The sequence below is a fragment of the Panthera pardus genome, unplaced genomic scaffold (genome assembly GCF_024362965.1).
Source record: "Panthera pardus isolate Hobbes unplaced genomic scaffold, ASM2436296v1 HiC_scaffold_21, whole genome shotgun sequence".
Taxonomy (NCBI): domain Eukaryota; kingdom Metazoa; phylum Chordata; class Mammalia; order Carnivora; family Felidae; genus Panthera; species Panthera pardus.
The window spans coordinates 38,236,828-38,256,107 of record NW_026526777.1 but is presented as its reverse complement, the minus strand read 5'-3'; the positions used below and the strand labels follow the sequence as shown (position 1 = coordinate 38,256,107).

At 50.5% G+C, this 19,280-nt stretch overlaps 1 protein-coding gene and 1 long non-coding RNA gene across 4 annotated transcripts in view; one reads left to right on the top strand and one right to left on the bottom strand.

Moving 5' to 3' along the window:
• Positions 1–2,028: 2,028 nt before the first annotated feature.
• On the top strand, positions 2,029–12,650 carry LOC109254714 (uncharacterized). Its single transcript, XR_002074949.2, has 2 exons — positions 2,029–2,152; positions 12,412–12,650. It is a non-coding gene; the product is annotated as an uncharacterized LOC109254714 (long non-coding RNA).
• The window catches only part of ATF3 (activating transcription factor 3), a 58,402-nt gene continuing 42,519 nt past the window's right edge, over positions 3,398–19,280 (bottom strand). The window contains exons 1-4 of one of the 3 annotated variants that reach the window (XM_053909149.1): positions 15,495–15,767; positions 9,289–9,532; positions 6,088–6,195; positions 3,398–4,890 (exon numbers count right to left, since the gene is read on the bottom strand). In XM_053909149.1, the coding sequence (XP_053765124.1) occupies positions 4,693–4,890; positions 6,088–6,195; positions 9,289–9,532; positions 15,495–15,724 (780 nt within the window). In that variant the 5' untranslated portion in view covers positions 15,725–15,767 and the 3' untranslated portion in view covers positions 3,398–4,692. Of the gene's footprint in view, positions 4,891–6,087; positions 6,196–9,288; positions 9,533–15,494; positions 15,768–19,280 lie in introns of those variants that run through there. The other 2 variants (XM_019428838.2, XM_019428846.2) reach the window with 2 other exon arrangements.

Below are 19,280 nucleotides of genomic sequence, written 5' to 3'. Positions count from 1 at the left end.
TCATAAACAGCCTGTGTATGGACACCTAGTTATTCTCTCTGAAGACCCCCAGTTTTCTTCCCTTCTTCCCCAGTGAAATGAAGGGGGCGGGGGGCCTGGGATGTAATCTTCAATTCCAAGAGGCTGCCAAACATCCTCCTGTAGCAACCTCCCTACCATGCACGAGTGGTTTGAAAGCAGTGACACCTATGGAGAGTGTGTGCCACCATACTTCCTGCCTTATCGCCCCCCCCCCCCACAGAGCTAGACGCAGAATGTGTAATTTCTTTTTTTTTAAAGTTTATTTATTTATTTTGAGAGAGACAGACACAGTGTGAGTGGGGGAGGGGCAAAAGGAGAGGGAGAGAGAGAATCCCAAGCAAGCTCCACACTGCCAGCACAGAGCCCGACGTGGGGCCCGAACCCACGAAACTGTGAGATCATGACCTGAGTTGAAACTAAGAGCTGGACGCTTAACCAGCTGAGCCACCCAGACGCCCCAGAGTGTGTCAGTCAGTTCTAAAGATTTTTTTTTTAAAGTCCATTTATTTGAGAGAGACAGGGTGGGGGAGTGGGTGGGAGGAAAGACAGAGAGAAAGGGAGACAGAGAATCCTAAGTTGCCTCTGCACTGCCAGAGCCGTGCCTGATGTGAGGCTTGAACCCATGAAGCTGCGAGATCATGACCTGAGCCAATATCAAGTGTCAGATGCTTAACCGACTGAGCCACCCAGACGCCCCCCGTAATTTCTAAATTGTTACTTGAAAGTTCTGAGAAACACACCTCCCAACTCTCATCCTCCAGGTTGATGAAGTCTTTCCTGAAATTCTACCTTAGAGATTCAGTCGTTGAAAACAAAGGCAATCTTTCCATTAAAATACACACACCTGTTCAGTAGGTGAAAGGATAAACAAAATGTGGTCTATCCATACAGTGGAACGTTACTCAGCCATAAAAAGGAATGAATGCTGATACCTGCTACAACGTGGATGAATCCTGAAAACATTATGTTAAGTGAAAGAAGCCAGACACAAAAGGCCACATACCGTGTGAATCTATTTATATGAAATATCCAGAAGAGGTGAATCCATAGAGACAGAGTTTAGATTAGTGGTTGCCTGAGGCTGGAGCGAGGGGAGAATGGGGAGTGGCTGCTTAATAGGTCCAGGATTTACTTTGTGGGGGATGTAAATTCTGGAACTAGGTAGTGGTAATAGTTACCCAGTATTGTGAATATACTGAGTTGTACACTGTAAATAGGTACAATGGCAGATTTTATGTTGGGTGTATTCTCTCTCTCTCTCTCTCTCTCTCTCTCTCTCTCTCACACACACACACACACACACACACACACACACACACACACACACACAAATATACACTCCTGCTTGGAACCCTTTAGAGAAAGGTCAATGGTGTGATCTAGAGCGAGCTACTCAGTTTTCCATTTCATCTGTAAAATGGGGACAAGTCACTGAGGATGAAATGAGATACTGCCATGTAAAGGTTGCACATATTGTCTAAATAAATGGTAGCTCTCATTAACATTCATCCTCAACTGGCCCTTTAAGTCTCAGGTGAATTTCTTCTCGAGAGCAGTTTTTGAGACGACAAAAAAGATGCTTCTGGGGTTAGAGCCACTATGAGAACACAGAAGGATGATCCATGGGCAAAATTGGCCTCCTCTGAAGTTTTACCTCAGGCGGATCCATGAAAACACTGTCCACTCCATAGAGAAACTGAACACAACCAAAGAGTATGGGATGGGAAGAGAGAAAAGGCTTGATCGGGGTTTGGGTTTCAAGGGTTTATTCAAAGCCCATGGGGAGAAATTAGGATAAAGATGGGAAATAACAGTTTAGCTCTTGGCAGAAAGTGAGTTTTAATTCCAGAATCCCTCTGGACCAGAATCCTTTAAAACTCTTTATCCCGAAAGAGGTGTCAGGCCAGATCTCCGGGAAAGGCGAGGGGACAGGGATGAGGTCAGGAGGGAGGCCGGGCCCTCCAGGCCCTGCTAGTGTGACGTCACCACCATGGCAGGAGGCAGCCCCATGGAAAGGCACCATAGCCCAGGTGCCTGACTCTGGCGGAGGTCCCTTTCAAGTTTATTCTCAGACCCTCCCAACCTTCCCTCTCCATCGAGTGTGAAACAAGAGGAACTAAACGACTTGATGGTAAATACATAGTCATCTTTTTGTCTTTTATTAAAGTATCAGAACATAATCTTGGCTGCAGAAAGCAAAACTGTTTTTTAGTGCATTTGGTAAAAGAGCTGTCAGTTCCAGTAACCATATAACCATATCCAGTAACCGTATTTTTCAGATCCATTTTTCTGGCCATAGCCACCACCCACTTCCTTCCTCTCCAATCCATTGTTGTCCCTGGCAGCTTCAAAACCGGTCTTGAGTTTCCTAACAGCTGATCGGGGGCACCTATATCTACAACCAGAGGGTAAATGCGAGGAATTCCCCGCCCCCCCTCCCCCCTCCCCTCCTGTCCCCCTATCTTAAAGAAAATAGATGATCTCCTAAAAGAAGTGGTGAATGGTACTTCAACCAGAGGGCTCCTTGCAGACTGGGAACTATCCCTGATGTGCAAATAAAGCAGCAAAATCAGGACACCTGTGTCACAGGTGAGAGTTTAGAGGAAACATACATGAGTTCAGAGAGGCAGGCTCCCCATTCATGTGCATCAATCTCAACATTTAATGAAGCTACTATCTCTCTGAAGAACGGCGTTAGCAGTAGAGCAGCCAGTGTTTATTTCTCGCCTGTGAGGGATACCAATTTGCACAGGCCAAGAGCAAGGGAGCCCGATTCTGTTCCAGACCTAAGGAATCATATGCCCTGGAGATTCCAGAAAGTTAGGTGGAATACCTTTCTTTGCACTATCACACCTGTCCGGTCAAAAATTATTGTCTCCCTCTCTTCCCCTCTCCATTCTTTCCTCACATTCGAAATACGTATTTGCAACAATAAGGCACATATTTGAGACAATAGCTGTAATCAAGTAGATACTTTAAGAGGTGTTCTGTGGCAGAATGTACAGTGTCCAGGGCTCAAGCTGGAAAACAGGTGTACGTTTTAGGCATCCGTACATTCAGAGGAACTAGCGGAGGTATTTAGCAATTCAGGTTGTATATCCAAACTCTAAACAGCAAACAGTTGGTCTAAAGGATATACCCGGTTGGCGCTGTGTTCTAGGGTTTGCTAATGAGAAATTGAGTATCAGATGCTATAGACCGAGGAACAGGATTGAAAGTCAACTGTCCCACCTAAGTGGCACGCCAAAAAGCAAAGGATGACACTTGGAGAATTTTTAGGCTCAATGCCCCTCGCCCTCAATGGAGAGGGAGGGTGTGGGGAATGAGTAAATCTCAACAACCAACCCATTTAAAAGAACAGAAACCAGCACAACACTTAAGTTTACCATGTCTTGGTTCCAATATTTATTATATCGACAGGTTAGGAATACTAGGATAAATAAGTAATATTTCCTCTTACATAAAAATTGTAATGATACTACCGAGTAGGATTGAACACTCTGAGGATTTCACAGAAACATCAGAATTTAAACAGACAGTAGCCAGAGTCCTGTGGCCAGTGTGAATGACCTCTCACAGTTATAAATGCTCTGGGCCAGATTTCTGCCAACATCTGCATGACAAACAATGCCACTAACACCCAATAATGCTAAAACCCAGGCATCACCTGGCTTCAAACTTGTCTCCACTGGATGTGGTTTTCAACTGCAAGAAAAGGAAAATGGAATATTCTTTGGCTCTTCTGGCCTAGAAAGAACTCCTGACCTAAGTCACCGAGGGGAGAGTCCTAACCCTTTGGAAGTTGGACTTTCTTTCTGCTTTCTTCCTGTGACATTGTAACTGAGTTTGCAACAGAGGGCCTACAGTCATGCCCACAAATTCTGCGTTAATGCCTGGGCGCCGAGGGAAAGGCAGCTTTCTCTGTTGGCACAAAACTACGCTGCTCGCCAGCAGAATTCTGTTCTCCCGGGGCTGATGAGCTCTTGCGGCCACCTCAGCATTTTGTAAGACACTGCATATGGTGGTAGCCGCCTCCCCCACCAAACCCTCAGAAACCAGATCTGAGGAAAATCACACCAGTGTTGTGCAAAACAAACATCAGAAGAACACAATGCCTAGCTTTGAAACAAATGCCTTGCACACAGTAATTCCTGTACATAACAGCATGTTTGCTAGAAAGCACAACCCTGGCCATTGTACAACTTCGCTAAATGCCGTTCTCACTCTGTGTCCCTATATGTGATGGTGGCAGTGGCAGTGGCAGCTCGGGAGGTGGCCCCACTCCACCCACCCAATGTGCAGACACTTCTTCAGCATGAGTCCTATGGTGAGAGTCCTGGCTTTATTTGTTTGTTTGTTTGTTTTTGTAGAATCCAGGCAAAAGATGAGCAGGACCCTAACCAGGGGCCATCTGCAGCATCCAAGAATAGCCAGGATGGTTAAGGCCTAAATCCTGGAGTTAAGACAAAAGATGCCCTTGCCCCGGTCCAAAGTCCACTCTGGTGCAGAGAGGAAAGGCCCAGCTGAGTCACCAAGGGCTCTTCTGCCTCGATGGTGCTTCACTGCTGGGATGCGAGAGGTGCACAGGAAGTCAGATCTCCAATGGCTTCAGGGTTTGGGATGTAGAAGGTTTCAATGAGGACTCCCCAATTGCCCCCATACCACAACTGCTTAGCTTTGCAATGTTCCTTCTTTAATCTGTTGGATAAAAAGGTTTCTCTCATCTTCTGGAGTCCGCCCATTCTGAGCCCGGACAATACACGTGGGCCGATGAAGGTTGAGCATGTATATCAAATGCTGCTTCTCATTCTTGAGCTCCTCGATCTGGGCCTTCAGTTCGGCATTCACGCTCTCCAGCTTCTCCGACTCCTGGGGGGCAAGCAAGAGAATTATTAGGAGTGCGGCCAAGGTTCCAGTGAAGAGGAGGGTGGCTTGGGGTGGCGGTGGTCACAGTCATCGGGGTTCATCGAAGTGGGAATGGTCTGCAGAGGGAGTGCCGTGGGCTCCCTGGTACAGCGTCCCCACAAAGCTGGGACAGCAGCATTAGGTCTGGGAGACTCCAGCCCCCGGAGAAGCCTTTGAACTTGGAGGCTTCTTCAGAGATGCCCTTGAGTTTCCGCTCAAGGTTGAGGGAGGGCTGTGGCTCCCGTGGTAATGACACTGCAGTAGAGCCAATGGCTCAGAGATCTCCTTTGTATGAGTCCAACAGCCCATGTGTAGCTCTCCTGGACCCACATGGGCCTTGAGGGCTGGAAAGAAATGCAGACCCACGGTGCTTAGGCTTTTGAGAGTCACTGGTTTCATTGAGAAAAATGTACATGGCAACACATACAGTGTCTCGATTTTCATCGCCTCCTCGAAGCAATCAACAGACTCCTTGGGGGCCTGTGGAACCTGGGCGAAGACTCTGCCCTGGCCTGTCCACACTCGGGGGACAGGACACAGCCTGGAAGGACAGGGCCGTGGCCCACCCTCCTGCCCTGAGATGCCATTCCCTCCCGTGCTTTTCCCTTCAGGAAGGGGAGCCGACTGAACACAGCCAGGAGCTCAGACTATTGGATGAGCCAAGAAGGGCAGCAGAGTTAAGAACACACAAGAACTCAAAAAAAAAAAAAAAAAAAAGTATAACCACTGCTTTCGGATTAAGGAAATAACTTGTTTGAAGAGATTAATTAAAGGCTTTTCATTCTGAGCCAGTTGAGAGCTGGCAGCTTCCTTTTCTCGTTAAAACGGGTGAATGAAGCTTCTTTAACTGGGCTGATGTATCCTGCAGCCTGGAAGCTGCTGGACGTGTATGGACGGGCCAGGGCTGCTGGGAACCTGGGCACCAGACAGCCTGCGGCTTCCAGTGCACACACCTGCTTCTCATACATCCAGCGTCACCTTCGTTGTGCTGATAGTTTGTTACCTCCTCATCTATCAAGTGACCTTTCTGCTACGGCTACACGTCCTTCTCGAGAAAACACTCCTGGGTAGGGGGCTTTTTGACTCCCTTTGTGACAGCAGCATGAGGCTGGTGGGGGGCAGGCATGAGCAAGAGGAGGGGGCGAGGTGGGGAGGACTCACCTTCTGCAGGCACTCTGTCTTCTCCTTCTTCTTGTTGCGGCACTTGGCAGCTGCAATCTTATTTCTTTCCCGCCGCCTCTTTTTCCTTTCGTCTTCTTCCGGGGCTACCTTTACGAGTGAAGGGACCACACACGTCATGGGAGGCAAGAGATCAAGACATGCAACCCACCTTGAATACACCGCCTTTCACTGCCAGCACAGAGTGAACCAGGGCAGCCCCAGCGCTAAGGGCCTCGGCATGAAACCTCTCCACACGCACACGCTTGCGAACAGATAATGAAAACCAAGGAACCGTTCGTTCAAGTTACGCGGGCAATATTAAGAAATTAAAACTCAGCTTGTTCAAAAATGCATTTGGATTTTGAAATGAGTTGTATATTCAAACTGGTAACTACTGGATGAAAACTGTAATCATTTAGAGCAGGAAATAGATTCTGTTTGGTCAATACGTCCTTTCCCCTAGATCCAGGCACGGCTTCGGGAATATCACCTGGCCACCCTCTCCCTCCTGCCTTTTCTTTGACTTGACCCCCATTCACCTCTATCTTCACCCAGGGCATTAAAACACCTCCTTCATGAATTCACAAGAAGCTCATGGAGCTCCCGGAAAAGAGGAACCCAGGAGCATCGCCCAAACAAAGCGGCATTATCAGCCCATGGCTTGGTACCACCTGTGGGTGGTAAACATGAACCAACCATTGATTCATCCAGCAAATAAATATTGACCTCTTCCTCTGTGCCCCACTCGGAGTCTGCCGTGAGGGGCCTCAAAGAATAAAACCCTGTCCTGCTTCAGGATCTGGTCCTCTATGGAAGTTGGCTCTGACCCTGACTTTGTCTCAGGACTGATGGGAAGCCCACAAAGTCGGCCACTGGGCTTTGCTTAGAGGCTGGAGGCCGACTAGGATGAAGCACCCACGGGGGGCTAAGCAGGTGATGGCCTAGGCTGCTAATGTCAGACCTTGTCTTGTCACTTGTCACAGCTCCCGACAGCAGGAGAGGGTGTGGGAGCCACACCTCAAACGGAAGAAATCCTGGGACCCAATGATCACCACAGATCCGTCTTATTAGAAGTCCTTTGGATTAGACAACACGGCCTTGGCTCTGCACTGAAGGCCAGAGATTTAGAGAAACAAAGCCCCAGGGGAAAGCAAGGCAAGAGGCAGTTTCGCCTTTTACATCCTGGATCCCAGAGCCATACCGGCAGACATTTGGGTTGAAACAAAACTGGGTTGAATCCCAGCTTCACCACCTATTAGCTGTGAGACTTTGGGCATATTGCAATACTCTTGTGACCCTCAGTTTCCTCACTTGTAAGATGGGATCAATAATCTTAGCTACCTAATAGGGTGGTGAGGAGGGTCAAATCAGTTAGATTAGTTATATACACATAATATTAATTAGGGGAGCCTGGGTGGCTCAGTTGGTTGCGCGTCCAACTTCTGCTCAGGTCATGACCTCACGGTTCGTAGTTTTGAGCCCTGAGTCAGGCTCTGTGCTGGCAGCTCAGAGCCTGGGGGCCTGCTTCGAATTCTGTGTCTCCCTCTCTCTGCCCCTCCCCAGCTCATGCTCTTTCTCAAAAATAAATAAACATTAAAACAATTTTTTCATTAAAATTAAAATGCTTTGCATAATGTTTAGTCAGTGCTGTGTAAGCTTCAGTTACTGTCATTATTAACCTCACCATCAATATCTTCATCTAGAACTCAGCAACTGTCGTATTTCCTATGCAACCCTACGGACATTTTTGGAGAAGTGGGAGAGGATTCAGGGTTTTCTCAAATGAGGAAGTACTTGAAAGTAGAGTAAATCTCAGAGTCATACACTGTCAGAGATGGAAAAGGCTTTCAGAAACGATTTAGTTCAATTCTCTCACTGTATTGATGTGGAAATGAGGCACAGAGTGGCCAGCAGCAATGTGTCCAGAGAAGCCCAGGAATCACTAGCTCATGGCTACCAGACCCATAGGCTACAAAGCCCGGGTGTAAACCCAGGCTTTTGGCTCCTCATACTGTGTCCTCTCCTGGACATACGGCCTCATTCCATCTTGTTGCCTCCCCAGAGGTGACTGGGATCTGGGGGAACAGGCTCACTCTGCCTACGTACAACAGGATGCTTATGGGTTTCACAGGCTTGGCATCTATTTTAAGAAGAGAATTATAGCAACCAAGGGGACCTGAATATTCAACTAGGTCAGCTGGTGCATTCTCTTCCCAGTAGGAAAACCTACTTGTTAAATTGACCTAAGATCAGAAGGTGACTTGGTAAACACAGAATCAGTGGATGAGTTGGGTGGCTTTAAGGAATATTTCCACGGAGCAGGAAATATTCTGTCCTCTGCACTGGACATCTCCTGCTTCTTCCTCTGAAGAACCCTCCAAATAGCCTTCCAAAATGCTTTTCTTTCTTCTATGGGGATCTTACTACTTTCCATTCCATCCTGTTATCTCAAGATATTTAATTACAGAATTAAAAAAAATTCCTCGTGTGTCTCAGGGCTCCCCTTGTGCTGCCCAGGATTGAACAAGGCAATGATGGCCTCCAGAGGTTAACTGAGGCCCAACAATGCCTCTAATGATGCCTTGTGGATGCAGCATCATATGGTAGCCCCCGCTGCCCGTCACGGAATGCTGACTAACAGCCGGACTCTTAACAAACGCGGTCTCATTTAACCCTTACATCAATCTTATGCAAGAGTCATTATTACCCCCACCTCCTTTTATAGAATCATGAAGATTCATAACAATTTTCCTTTTAAACTCAGTTCCTTTTTGGCCATGTTCCACTACCCCTTGACCAAAGACAGTGATCGGGCCGATTAAGTAAGCTTGATACACTCCCATCTTTTATCCATGAGGGAAAGGCCTGCAAAATAGCCAAGACCTCAGGTCCTTGGGCCACCACAGCATCGCCAGCAGCCACCTGTTAGACTCCTCGCCATGTCTATTACTCCAGGTGTCTTCTAAAAGGTTGCTCAAGGGGGAATTCAGAGACAGAGGTGGCCTTGGAGCCGGGCTGTGAGCATCAACACAGCGCGGGGCATGGCTGGCCAGTCCTGGCTCCACAGTCTGGCCGGCTGGGTCCTGGTGGTGATGAGCACAGTCACTGCCCTCTGTGCAGTCCCCAGCCTGGAGCATGCCTGGCACAGTGGGGGTATGATGAATAAGCATCGAAAGCAGAGGCACCTCGAGAAGAACCTACCTCAGTTTTCGTGACTGCCATCTCCAGGGGTCTGCCGCTGACAGTGACCGACTCCAGTGCAGAGGACATCCGGTGACAGAGGTGCTTGTTCTGGATGGCGAACCTCAGCTCTTCCTTGACAAAGGGTGTCAGGTTAGCAAAATCCTCAAACACCAGTGACCCAGGAGGGGACAGGCAGGGGACGATGGCAGAGGCACTGACTTCCGAGGCAGAGACCTGGCCTGGGTGTTGAAGCATCATTTTGCTGAAAGAAATATTGAAACCCAAGCTACTTCAGGGATTTAGGGGCATGGGATCAAGTCTCCCCACACCTGCGGCCTCCAACACCAGGGCCGCACCCCCAGAGGAAAGTCCCGTAAGCCCTCAGGCTTCTGTTTTGTTTTCATTTCATGCCGTCCTCGTCTTGAGTAAAACAGGTTCTTAAAATACACAGCTCAGTGATGTGGATAAATGCCTAATTGAAATTTATAAGGGATGGCATTTCAGACTATTCTGAATTCACAAAGATATTAGTTTTGGCTGGTGTGCATATATGCAAATGCAGCCTCAAACAGTCCTGAAAGAGGAAGAGCATTGAAAGAAAAAAAAAAAAAATCAGTGAGACTTTTGTGTAACCCCATTTTCAGTCTCTGTTTCGAAAAGAAACTTGGAGGGTATCTGAAATCAAGTTGAATCAATCAATGAATAGAAGCGAAAGCAAAGACTAGGGGACCCTTGCATTTAGCAAATAAATCTCTGAAGCTTCTCCCTCCGGAAGTTGGATCCAAGCCAATGAGAATGAGGATGGTAACTATAGCTAGCAGGTGTGTTACTTCAGCCCAGTTTGGCAGGAGCTGGGGTTGGCTGGGGGGGGGGGGGACAGGGGGGCAGGATTCACACCTCAAGGGACCAGTGGCCCCTTCTTAAGGTAAAGGCTGCTGAAGCAAAAGACCTCAGAGAAAAGAAAAGCAAGGATCTAAGAATTTGGACCTCTCCTGGGGGGTGTTGTTGAGCCCTGTGGCGGCTGGGAAAGCTGGGGCTGGGTGCCCAGGGGAACCTGGGACTGGCTCTGGCACTGAGGGACAGTGTGACCTAGGTTCTCTGAGCCTCAGTCTTCATCAGGCCAATGGCTGAGAGCTCCTGCAGCGTGGGGACTGAGTCTCCACTGTTCCTGTCCCCAGAGCCTCACCCAGCTCTGGGCACCAGCTGCTCCCAATGGCCACTGACCACCTCAGACTGCCCCACTGAATACAAGAAATGGGGAAGGAGCGGTCTAATCAAAGGGTCTCTGAGGTCTCATCTACCTCTCTCATTCTACAGCCCAGGGAACCCAAAGGGACAGTGCAAGGAAAGTGAAGGGTAGAAACAGTAATAGTTCCATGGTTCCAATTTGGAATGGTCCCCCATAAATCTCTTCCTGCCATATACTCCCTCCATCAGCGGCCATCCCCCACCCCCCCATCCTTGCAGTCGGTTCTTCAGGTATAATGAATGTGTATAATGAATGACAGTCTAGGCAGACTGTCCCCTGGAGCATTCTTCTCAATCTGGGGACCTGCCGTCATTAGCCCGGTCTAGCAGACAGGAAGCCCTTTGGTAAGTCGCTAACATGTAATGAGTGCCACCCTCACACCAGAACCCTTCTGTGCATTATCTCCCTTTACCCTCATGAGAATCCAGTGAGCTGGGTCCCAGCCCTATTTCACAGATGAGGAAACTGAGGTTTAGACTAGCTAAATAACTTCCCCAAAGTCACAGAGTTAGTATGAGGCAGCATCAGGACTCAGAACTAAGTTTGACTCCAGAACTTATGCCCTGAATTTATAGTATGTAAAATATTATTCTACACTGAAAAAAACAAACAAAACCCACAAAGAAAAAACAGTGCAAATCCTTCTTGGGGAGCGGGGGCAGGCATGGGGTGGTTGGGGGTCCTAGAACTGAAACAGTGGGGAGGAGACTAAGCAAAGAACCATGGGGAAAATATGAACTCTGTGCAATGAACTGCTGATCTTTCTGTGCCAGCGTGCACACTCTGGCTGCTACCTGTATTTCAGGAGTCGTAGTACGTGGGTCTTTTATCCACAAAACTCCTAGACTGGGGACTGATGATCAAGATCTGAGGTCCACTTACTCAGGTATCATTATACCTCCCAGTGCCTGCTTTTTCCTCTGTAAAAGAAGGCCAGTAACAATCACCTTGTTTTTCCAGAGTTGTGCAAGGAGTTTGAGGAAATAATACACGAACACGTCCTGGAAAGCATAAAGGCAGCTGGGAGGTATATTCTTACCGGGCCTCCCAGGGATCCCTCCAACCCAGGCCTGGCTCTGTGACAGACGCTCTGTGGGGTCTCAGTGGGAGGGTGGCTGGTCACTCTCTGTGATCTCAGACACTTCTGAATAGATCACCCTGACCTATAACTAACTCCCCCTTAAGATCTTAAGTACACGGATGGAAAAAAGAATTCCAGGCCTACGAATGCCACTGCTGACTATTCAAAGAAATCCAGGAAATGTATGTAATTCTCTTCCCAAAGCCCCGGGTCATAAGCCAGAACTGATGTTCCTCTATCACTGTAATCGAATAATCTTAGGACACTGGGAGGATACTTCTCTGGCAGGTGATAAACTCTGAAAAACTGGCCTTCTAAAGCCAGAGGCTTAAGATTCTCCCAGGCATTCATGTTTTCCCTCCCTTAACCAACTTTATTAAAAACTCAGTAGTTCAGGGATGGAATTCAGAGCTACCACTGGGCTGGCCTTTGTTTGGAGGACTGGATGGTTCTCCTCTACACGGGCAGTTTGAATTCCACTGAGGTTGAGTGTAGTTCTGTCTCACCACCCGGCTAAGTTTATTAATGGGCTCTCAGGGCTCGGGGTCTGCTGTTTGGGACTGTTTTTTCCTCCTTAGTGTAAAGTCAGCAGTCCCGATGAAAGAAACTGAAGAATGTCTGTGGTATGGAATGTTTTTATGAAAAGCATTAGGTGGGCTTACTTGGGGATGGAAACAGGCTGTAAAAATGCTAAAAAGCCTTTCTGAAAGTAAAGCAGTTATATCTGTAGAGATTTGAACTTTCTCTGCATTCTGCTACAGCTTAATTTCTGGAGATACTTTCTGGTGACTCCTTTCCTCCTTCTCTTAAGGTCTGATCAAGCCCAGACTCAGGCTTGTGTCCCTACAAGGAAAATGAAGTTAAATCTTCAGACAATTTTTCTGAAAGTCGAGACCTGCCAACATTCCCCCCTCACTGCAGACAAAAAAATATGTTTGGGGATTTTCTGAGTTGACTTTCTACGCTGATGTTAAAATTGTCCACACTTGCTACAAAGAACCTGCATTTTGCTTTTGCTTCATTATCTCCAATCAGAAACCATGTCATATCTTTGGTAGTTTCATCATTTTCAAGAAAGTGAAACTTTACTCGTGTTTCTTTAACTGGAAATTTAACTCTCAGATTATATTTCCTAGTAGCTACAACTACATTGAATTTCACTTTTAATTTTCATCTCTTCACACTAAATGCTGCTCTTAAGACATCTTACTTACAGTATAGGAAGCCGATGCTGGTCTTTCACTAACTTTCTATCTTGGTCTTTCTCCCAGCCTCCCTAAAAATCATCGATGTAAGGCTGGAGCTTCAGGAACAGGCCTATCACTACCATTCACAAGCTGAGCACCCACTGACAAGCCACTCAAGGTTTCTGGGCCTCAGTCTCCTTATCCGTAAAATGAGACCAAAACCCCCTGCCCCCACTCCCTCACAGGGCAGTTAAGACGATTATATAAATGGCACGAAAGTGGATTTATACCTGAACTGAGGAGCCATTGTTACTGTGATTCCACTTTCCCCATTTCAGAGGGAACTCAAAATGTTGTTGTCAATGCAAGTTAGCCCTATCGATCAGGAATGCGCTAGAACCCTAATGAAATTTAGGTCATTCACAGCTTCTTTTACACCTTGATTGACCCAGGGCTCCCAACACACCAGGTCAGTTCTACCCCACTATTTATTTGCTGGCAAAACCTTGTCTCCACTGCTCTTACACACTTGAGAAATAACCAGTTCTCAAGTATGGAACCATCTCTGGTTTCTGTGGTCTCCTGCCTATGCACTTCCTCCTCCCCGAGCCGGGTAACACTTGGAGCCATTGACCCTGTTCCATGCCCAGCCAATTTGCAACGAGAGGAAATCACGGGCTCTAGATAATGGGATAAAACGCCCAATATTAGAGTCACCTAGGTCACATCTTCATTTTGCAATTGAGTAAAAGGAGACCCTGGAAGGTAGTGACTTGCACAAGGGCCGTAAAGCTGGTGAGTGGCCCACCCGTGGCCAAACTGTTGGCCACTCACCCACTGCTCATTTTCCTTTATCACCAACAGAGATTCAACCCCAAAAGGACCAACCAGTAGGGCAAATGGAGAATAGAGTCATTGGCCAGGTAGATGAGGGGTCAGTGGTCTTAGTAACCTGGTATCCACCACAGAAGAGGCTTTGACAGGACTGAGGCAGGGAGGGAGTACAAAAGAAAGAGAACAATGGAGAGACAGGGCCAAAAGAGAGACAGGGGTGGGGTTCAGACAGGAAGAATGGGAAGGCTCCAACTGTTGCCACAGGTGCTGTGGGCTACATCTTATCCACACTGTCAGCCTGGAGAGCGACCTGTCACATTGTCTCTGAAGCCATGCAGACAATACAATTACAAACCCCTCTGCCACTTCAAGCTTTGTCCAGAACATCCTCAAGGCAAGAGTCTGTATGTTGCAGCGTTATTCTACGCTAAATACTAAACATAAAACGAAAGGACAGTAAGAACAATTTCTCCTTCATTTAAAGTCCGGGAAGCCCCCAACAGAGGGGACTGTCACCCACACTGAAATACGTGCATTGGGAGGCCACCCAGATTTTCTAGCACTCATTTTCTTTTTTCTGGCTCCATCAGGGGTTTGGCCATGCCTTTATTTGTAAGAAGCGTATGTGATCTAGGTAGTAAAATTAGGGAAAAGAAAATGGTTAGGAGGAAAGAAAGTAGGTGAAATGAAAATGGAGAGGAGAACCAATTCAATGGAAAGAAAGGAAGGGAAGACATGCCCATGGATAAGTCCCCTCCCCCTCATTGCCACCGAAGCTGGTCTCAGAGACACCCCCCCCCCCCCTGCAAATCATCCAGGTCTCCTCACCGGCCCCCTTTCTTTCAGTTATACCACTGGAATCTGGAGAAGTTCTGCCAGAGAGAACAGAACCTCAGTGGTTATCTGGTCAACCACCACTTGGTGCTTGTAAACAGAGGGAGGGGCCCACTTCTCCCAGCTGGGGATACTGAGGCTCAAAGACACGAGGCGCAGTGTAAGCGCTCAGAGTCCTGACCACCAGGCTACAAAGGCGTGCTCTCAATTATCTGACGGGGCTCCGCACCCTCGCTTCCTCCGAGGTGGGTCTCCACGGGCGAAAAGCAGAGAAATCCGCGGGCCCGCCGGAGGAAGAGTCACAGATAGGGAAAGCGTGTGAGAGAGCTTTGGGACAGGAAGTCTCAGGCCCAGGGGCTGGACGCTCGCTTGTGCCGGGAGCCCTCTCCGCCTTCCGCCCCGGGACAGCAACCCGAGCGCTCGCCACCTCTAAACTTGTCGCAACTAACTTTCGCTCCCGGCTCCGGCGCGGTCCCGCGGCCCGGCGCTCCAGGGAGCGCAGGGCGACCCCCAGCGGCCGCGCCCGGCACCCAGGCTCGCCGGTCCCTTTCCCATTCATTCGCTCCGGCCCCTGGGGCAGCCCTTCCGCCGGCACCCGGCCTCGGTGCCTCTCGGCGGGCCCCGGGAAGGCTGCACTCGGGAGCGGCGGTGCCCGGCTCGGAGCTTAGGATGAGCGGGGGCCAGCGAGGCGGAGAGCCTTGGCCACCCCCCGCGCACCCACCTCCCCACGCCCGCTCCGGGAGAGGTAAGCAAGCGCCGAGGGCCAAGAAGAGCAGTGCCCCGGAGCCGGTGGAGGAACCGGAGCCCGACGTCTCCGTCGCCGGGAACCTTTCGCGCCCCAAGTCAAAAGAGAAAGTTCTTTGCAAGAAACTTTCCGAAGCGCTGTGGAGCAGCCTCGGCTGGCAGAAGTTCGGCCAGAGTTCCTTCGCAGCCGGAGGCTGGGCGCGCGGGTCGGGGGGCGGGCGCAGGGGTCGCGGGACTGGTCACTAGAGGGGCGCCGAGGGAATGAAAGCAAGCCACCCTCGCCGCGCTCACTCACTCGGCTCCAGCGCTCACCTCCGGTCTCCACTCGGGGCGGCCAGGGTCCAGAGGGCGGGCAGGGTCGGGGCGGGGTCGGGCTGTCTGTCTGCGGGGCGGGCGGGCGAGCCCCGAGGACTCACGGCCGGCGCGCGGGCTGGCGGGTCGGCTCGGGTTCGGGCGGCGGCGCCGGGAGAGCGCTGTGCACTGCGCGCCTCGCTGCGTGCGACTGTGGCTCGGCGAACGTTGCATCACCCCTTTTATAGCCCTCCAGCTGGCGGTGTGCCCGTTTACTCCGGGTTACCAGTCCCAGGCTGACGTAATGCTATTAATAGCTTCCCCCGAGAACCAGCCGAACTAGGCTGGGCAGGGAGAGGGATGGAGGAGGGGCCAAAGCGGGGAGGGAAGGGGGGCACTGGTGATGCAAGCTCGGGGAGGAGCCCGCAGGGCCGCGCTCTCCCGGCCTCGCGCGCTCGGACACACACCCGCCCGCCCTCTCTCTCCATATCAGGACCGGAGCCGTCCGGGCTGGCCGCCAGATGTGCGTACTCGCCGCTGCGTGTTCCAGGCATGAGCCAATGGTGCCCAAGCCAGCGGCATGACTCCACTGCGCTGGCATCTCTCCCTCCGCTAAGTTGGGGGATGGGGGGAGATGGAGGGGCGGGGCCTGGCCGCAGCCCAGACTAGGTGAGGCTGGGAAGCGGGCACGACCTTTCTCTAAAATGCGTGGTCATTTTCTGGAGGCTCTGGAAAATACCCCTTCCCCCGCCAAAAGATCCTTCTCAAATGGAGGGCAGGGTAGTGTCAGAAGTGGTAGTCGCCGCTGTGGGAGAGGTGCCCAAGGGACCCCTACCGTGAGCCCCCACCGTTACCCGCGGGGGGTGACCGCCACGGCAGGGCCCGCGAGAAGTCTGCCCGTTAACCCAGTCGCGGAGGGCAGCGCTCAGCGGGCACTGTGCGCCCGCAGCCCCGGCGCACCCCGCACGAGCGCACATGTGGAACCGCCTCCCGGCCGGTGGAGAACCCGTCTCCCGGGCCAGGGCCAGGACGGAGCGGAGTGGGTTTTTGTTTTTTTTTTTTTTTTAAACAACCACAAAGAGTTTGAAATTGACAGTTTCTCAGCGAAACGAACACAGCATGGAACGATAAGAGAGCTGTAAAATCAGAGGCAACAGGCGCTAAGAGTGGGGCTGAAACCGCGCGGCCAGGGCTGGGAGGAAAGAGAAGGTGCTTTGATCTACGCGAGCCGGGGGGGGGGGGGGGGGGTCGCCTCCCTCTTAGGCTACGTTTAGGGAAAACCCATCTTCGTCTTTCACGTGTTTTTCTGCGCCGAGAGCGGAATTGGCTGGGACAGGACCGCCGGGACTGGGGACGCACTGACCGTAGCCGAAACGAAGTCTCGTAAAAGAAATCCCTTCTACCCTCAAGCCCAGTTGTCGGGAAAGGGTGGGTCCTATGGCCTCAGATTAGAGCTGGGGCTTCAGCAGAACTGGACGTGAACCTTAAAAACAATTTCCGCCTTCCGATTCCCCGACCCCAACTGTCTCAGCTTCGAGAGTGGCAGAACCAGAGACCTTCTCAACTGCCCAAGGACGAATATATGTGGACGCGCATGTGGCCGGCGAAGTTTCGAACTTGCCTGGCAGGGGGGGACCCGCGTACGCGCGTGGGGAGTGGGGGCACGGTCAGGGGCAGAAGCCTCTGCTTCCACCTGCCTCTTGGGAGAGAGGTGATCAAAGATCATGCTTTGGTAACTTGAGGTAAGAATTTGAAGGGTCTTGGAACCTGGGCCTCGCCGTCAGCCCCACCCCCGCACCTGCTCCCCTAAAGCAGTTACAGTTGGCAGTGATGGAGGGGTCTCCCCCACCTCCCCCCACTCCCCCACGCCCGCTTACACACATAACAGTCCTGCACCCCCGGAGAAGATCTGTCCGTCTCCGCAGACCCTCTGATTGCCCAGCCGCCTGAGGCAGAGACCCTCAGAGCTGCAGGTCCCCCCACACCCGGGTTCCTCTCCCCCCAAGCCCAAACCTCAGCCAACACAACCTCGCCAAAATTCCGGGCAGCCAAGACAACGCCCGAGGCCAGCCTCGGAAGTTCCCCCCGCCACCAGCCGGTCTGAGAGCCCAGGGGTTCCACGCAGGATCCTGGAGGATGTAGCCCTGTACCTGACCCGGTTTCCAGCTACGTCGCGCGGGAAGCACGGGGCGGTTGTTTTTGCTTTACTTTTCGCCCAGGTAACGGCTCTCCCGGCCCCACCCTCCACCCCCACGCCCACACTCCCTCACCGCCAGCCCCACACCCCCACACTCCACCCTCCTGCAGGTAAACCCCGGGCGTGTCGGCACAACCCCTAGAACGCTGCAAGACCAGAAGGAAGAACGCTTGTAAATTTAAATGAAAATTATTTGGGATTTTCTACGTATCTATATACTACTTACCTATTGCCCTAGAATAAATTGCACCATTATAAAGTGAAACAGGAAAATGGAGGGTGTCAGGTGAAACTCCCCCGTCCTCTTTTTTTTTTTTTTTCTCTTCGTGAGATGCCTACAGAAATCTTTAACCAGTTTGCATTTTAATGCACCCCAGCCAGATTTGTGTTTTAATCCTGTCCTTGCGGGGAAATTCAATTTAGGGCGTAGGGTAAACACAGCCAGCCCAGCTTCTTGGTCCTTGCCAGAGAAGGGTAATTATGACTGAGAAGTCCACAGCTCCTCGTCATTTATTTTTATTTTTATTATCATCGTGCCTTGCGTTCCTTTTATTGGTCTTGTTTCATTCAAATAATTCTTGGTTTTGAATCTCCAAGTCACCCTGGATGGAAAATGCTGTCAGCTGGTCACCGGAGCGTGAGCCTGGCGTTCTCTGCCTCGCTCTCCCACTGAAACTCTAAAAGTGATAAGAATCTTGATAGAGGAGTAAATCCACCCCGTGAATGAAATGCTTATCCAAGGAAAACAAAAACTACTTCTGCCTGGCTCCCAGCCCCCAGCCCCCAGGAGAACTGTGAAATGCCTGCCGTTGGAGGGGGGGACTGGGAGAGAGCCGGGCAAGGGAAGAGAGCCCCAAGGTGTGTGCCCCTGGAGGAGTGATCAATATCTCAGTCCTGTGTGTCCTCACCATACCCTGACTTCAGTTAACTCCACCGATTTCTAGCGTGTACAGCCTGTACCATCCAGAAGAGGAACAAGAAAAGCTCCCCGGACCAAAACGCTTCTCTACACAAAGGCAAAGAATGCCTCTCCCCCTGAGAAGGAAGCCCGACTGGGGTTATTGGGGGGGGGGGGGGGTAGAGGAGGGGTGGGGCGGGGAGGGTGTTACTCCTCCATGGAAGGGGGTTAAGCAGAGACTTGACTATTGCTGAACTTCCCCCCTGGAGAACAGTGGAGGGAATCCACATTCAGATGAGCCTTAGTATGTTTTGCTGAGTGAGATAAGAATTGGAAACTTCATGCTGGGGCATGTGCAAAAGGAAGGGGAAAAAGTTAAAACGGGAGGGGACGGAACTAGGCAGCTAAAAACAGCCCACACGTGGCAACAGAATCTAAACACCCAAACATCGCAGGGAGCCAAAAGAAAAAAAAAAAAGTTCAAGGGATATTTAAAGGTTTTAGCAGTGTCTTAGTCCAGGGAACAGTCCCTTCCCACTCCCCTCCCCACATTATTCTTTTTCAACCCCCAAGATTGTATCTGCTTACAGAGCTCTGGGTAAGTTCAGCACAAAATCGGCCAAGCAGCAAGGCACGTGCGCTTCTTTGCCACAGAAAGGGAGTGGAATGGATTTTCTTCTCTACTCTGCTTTCCA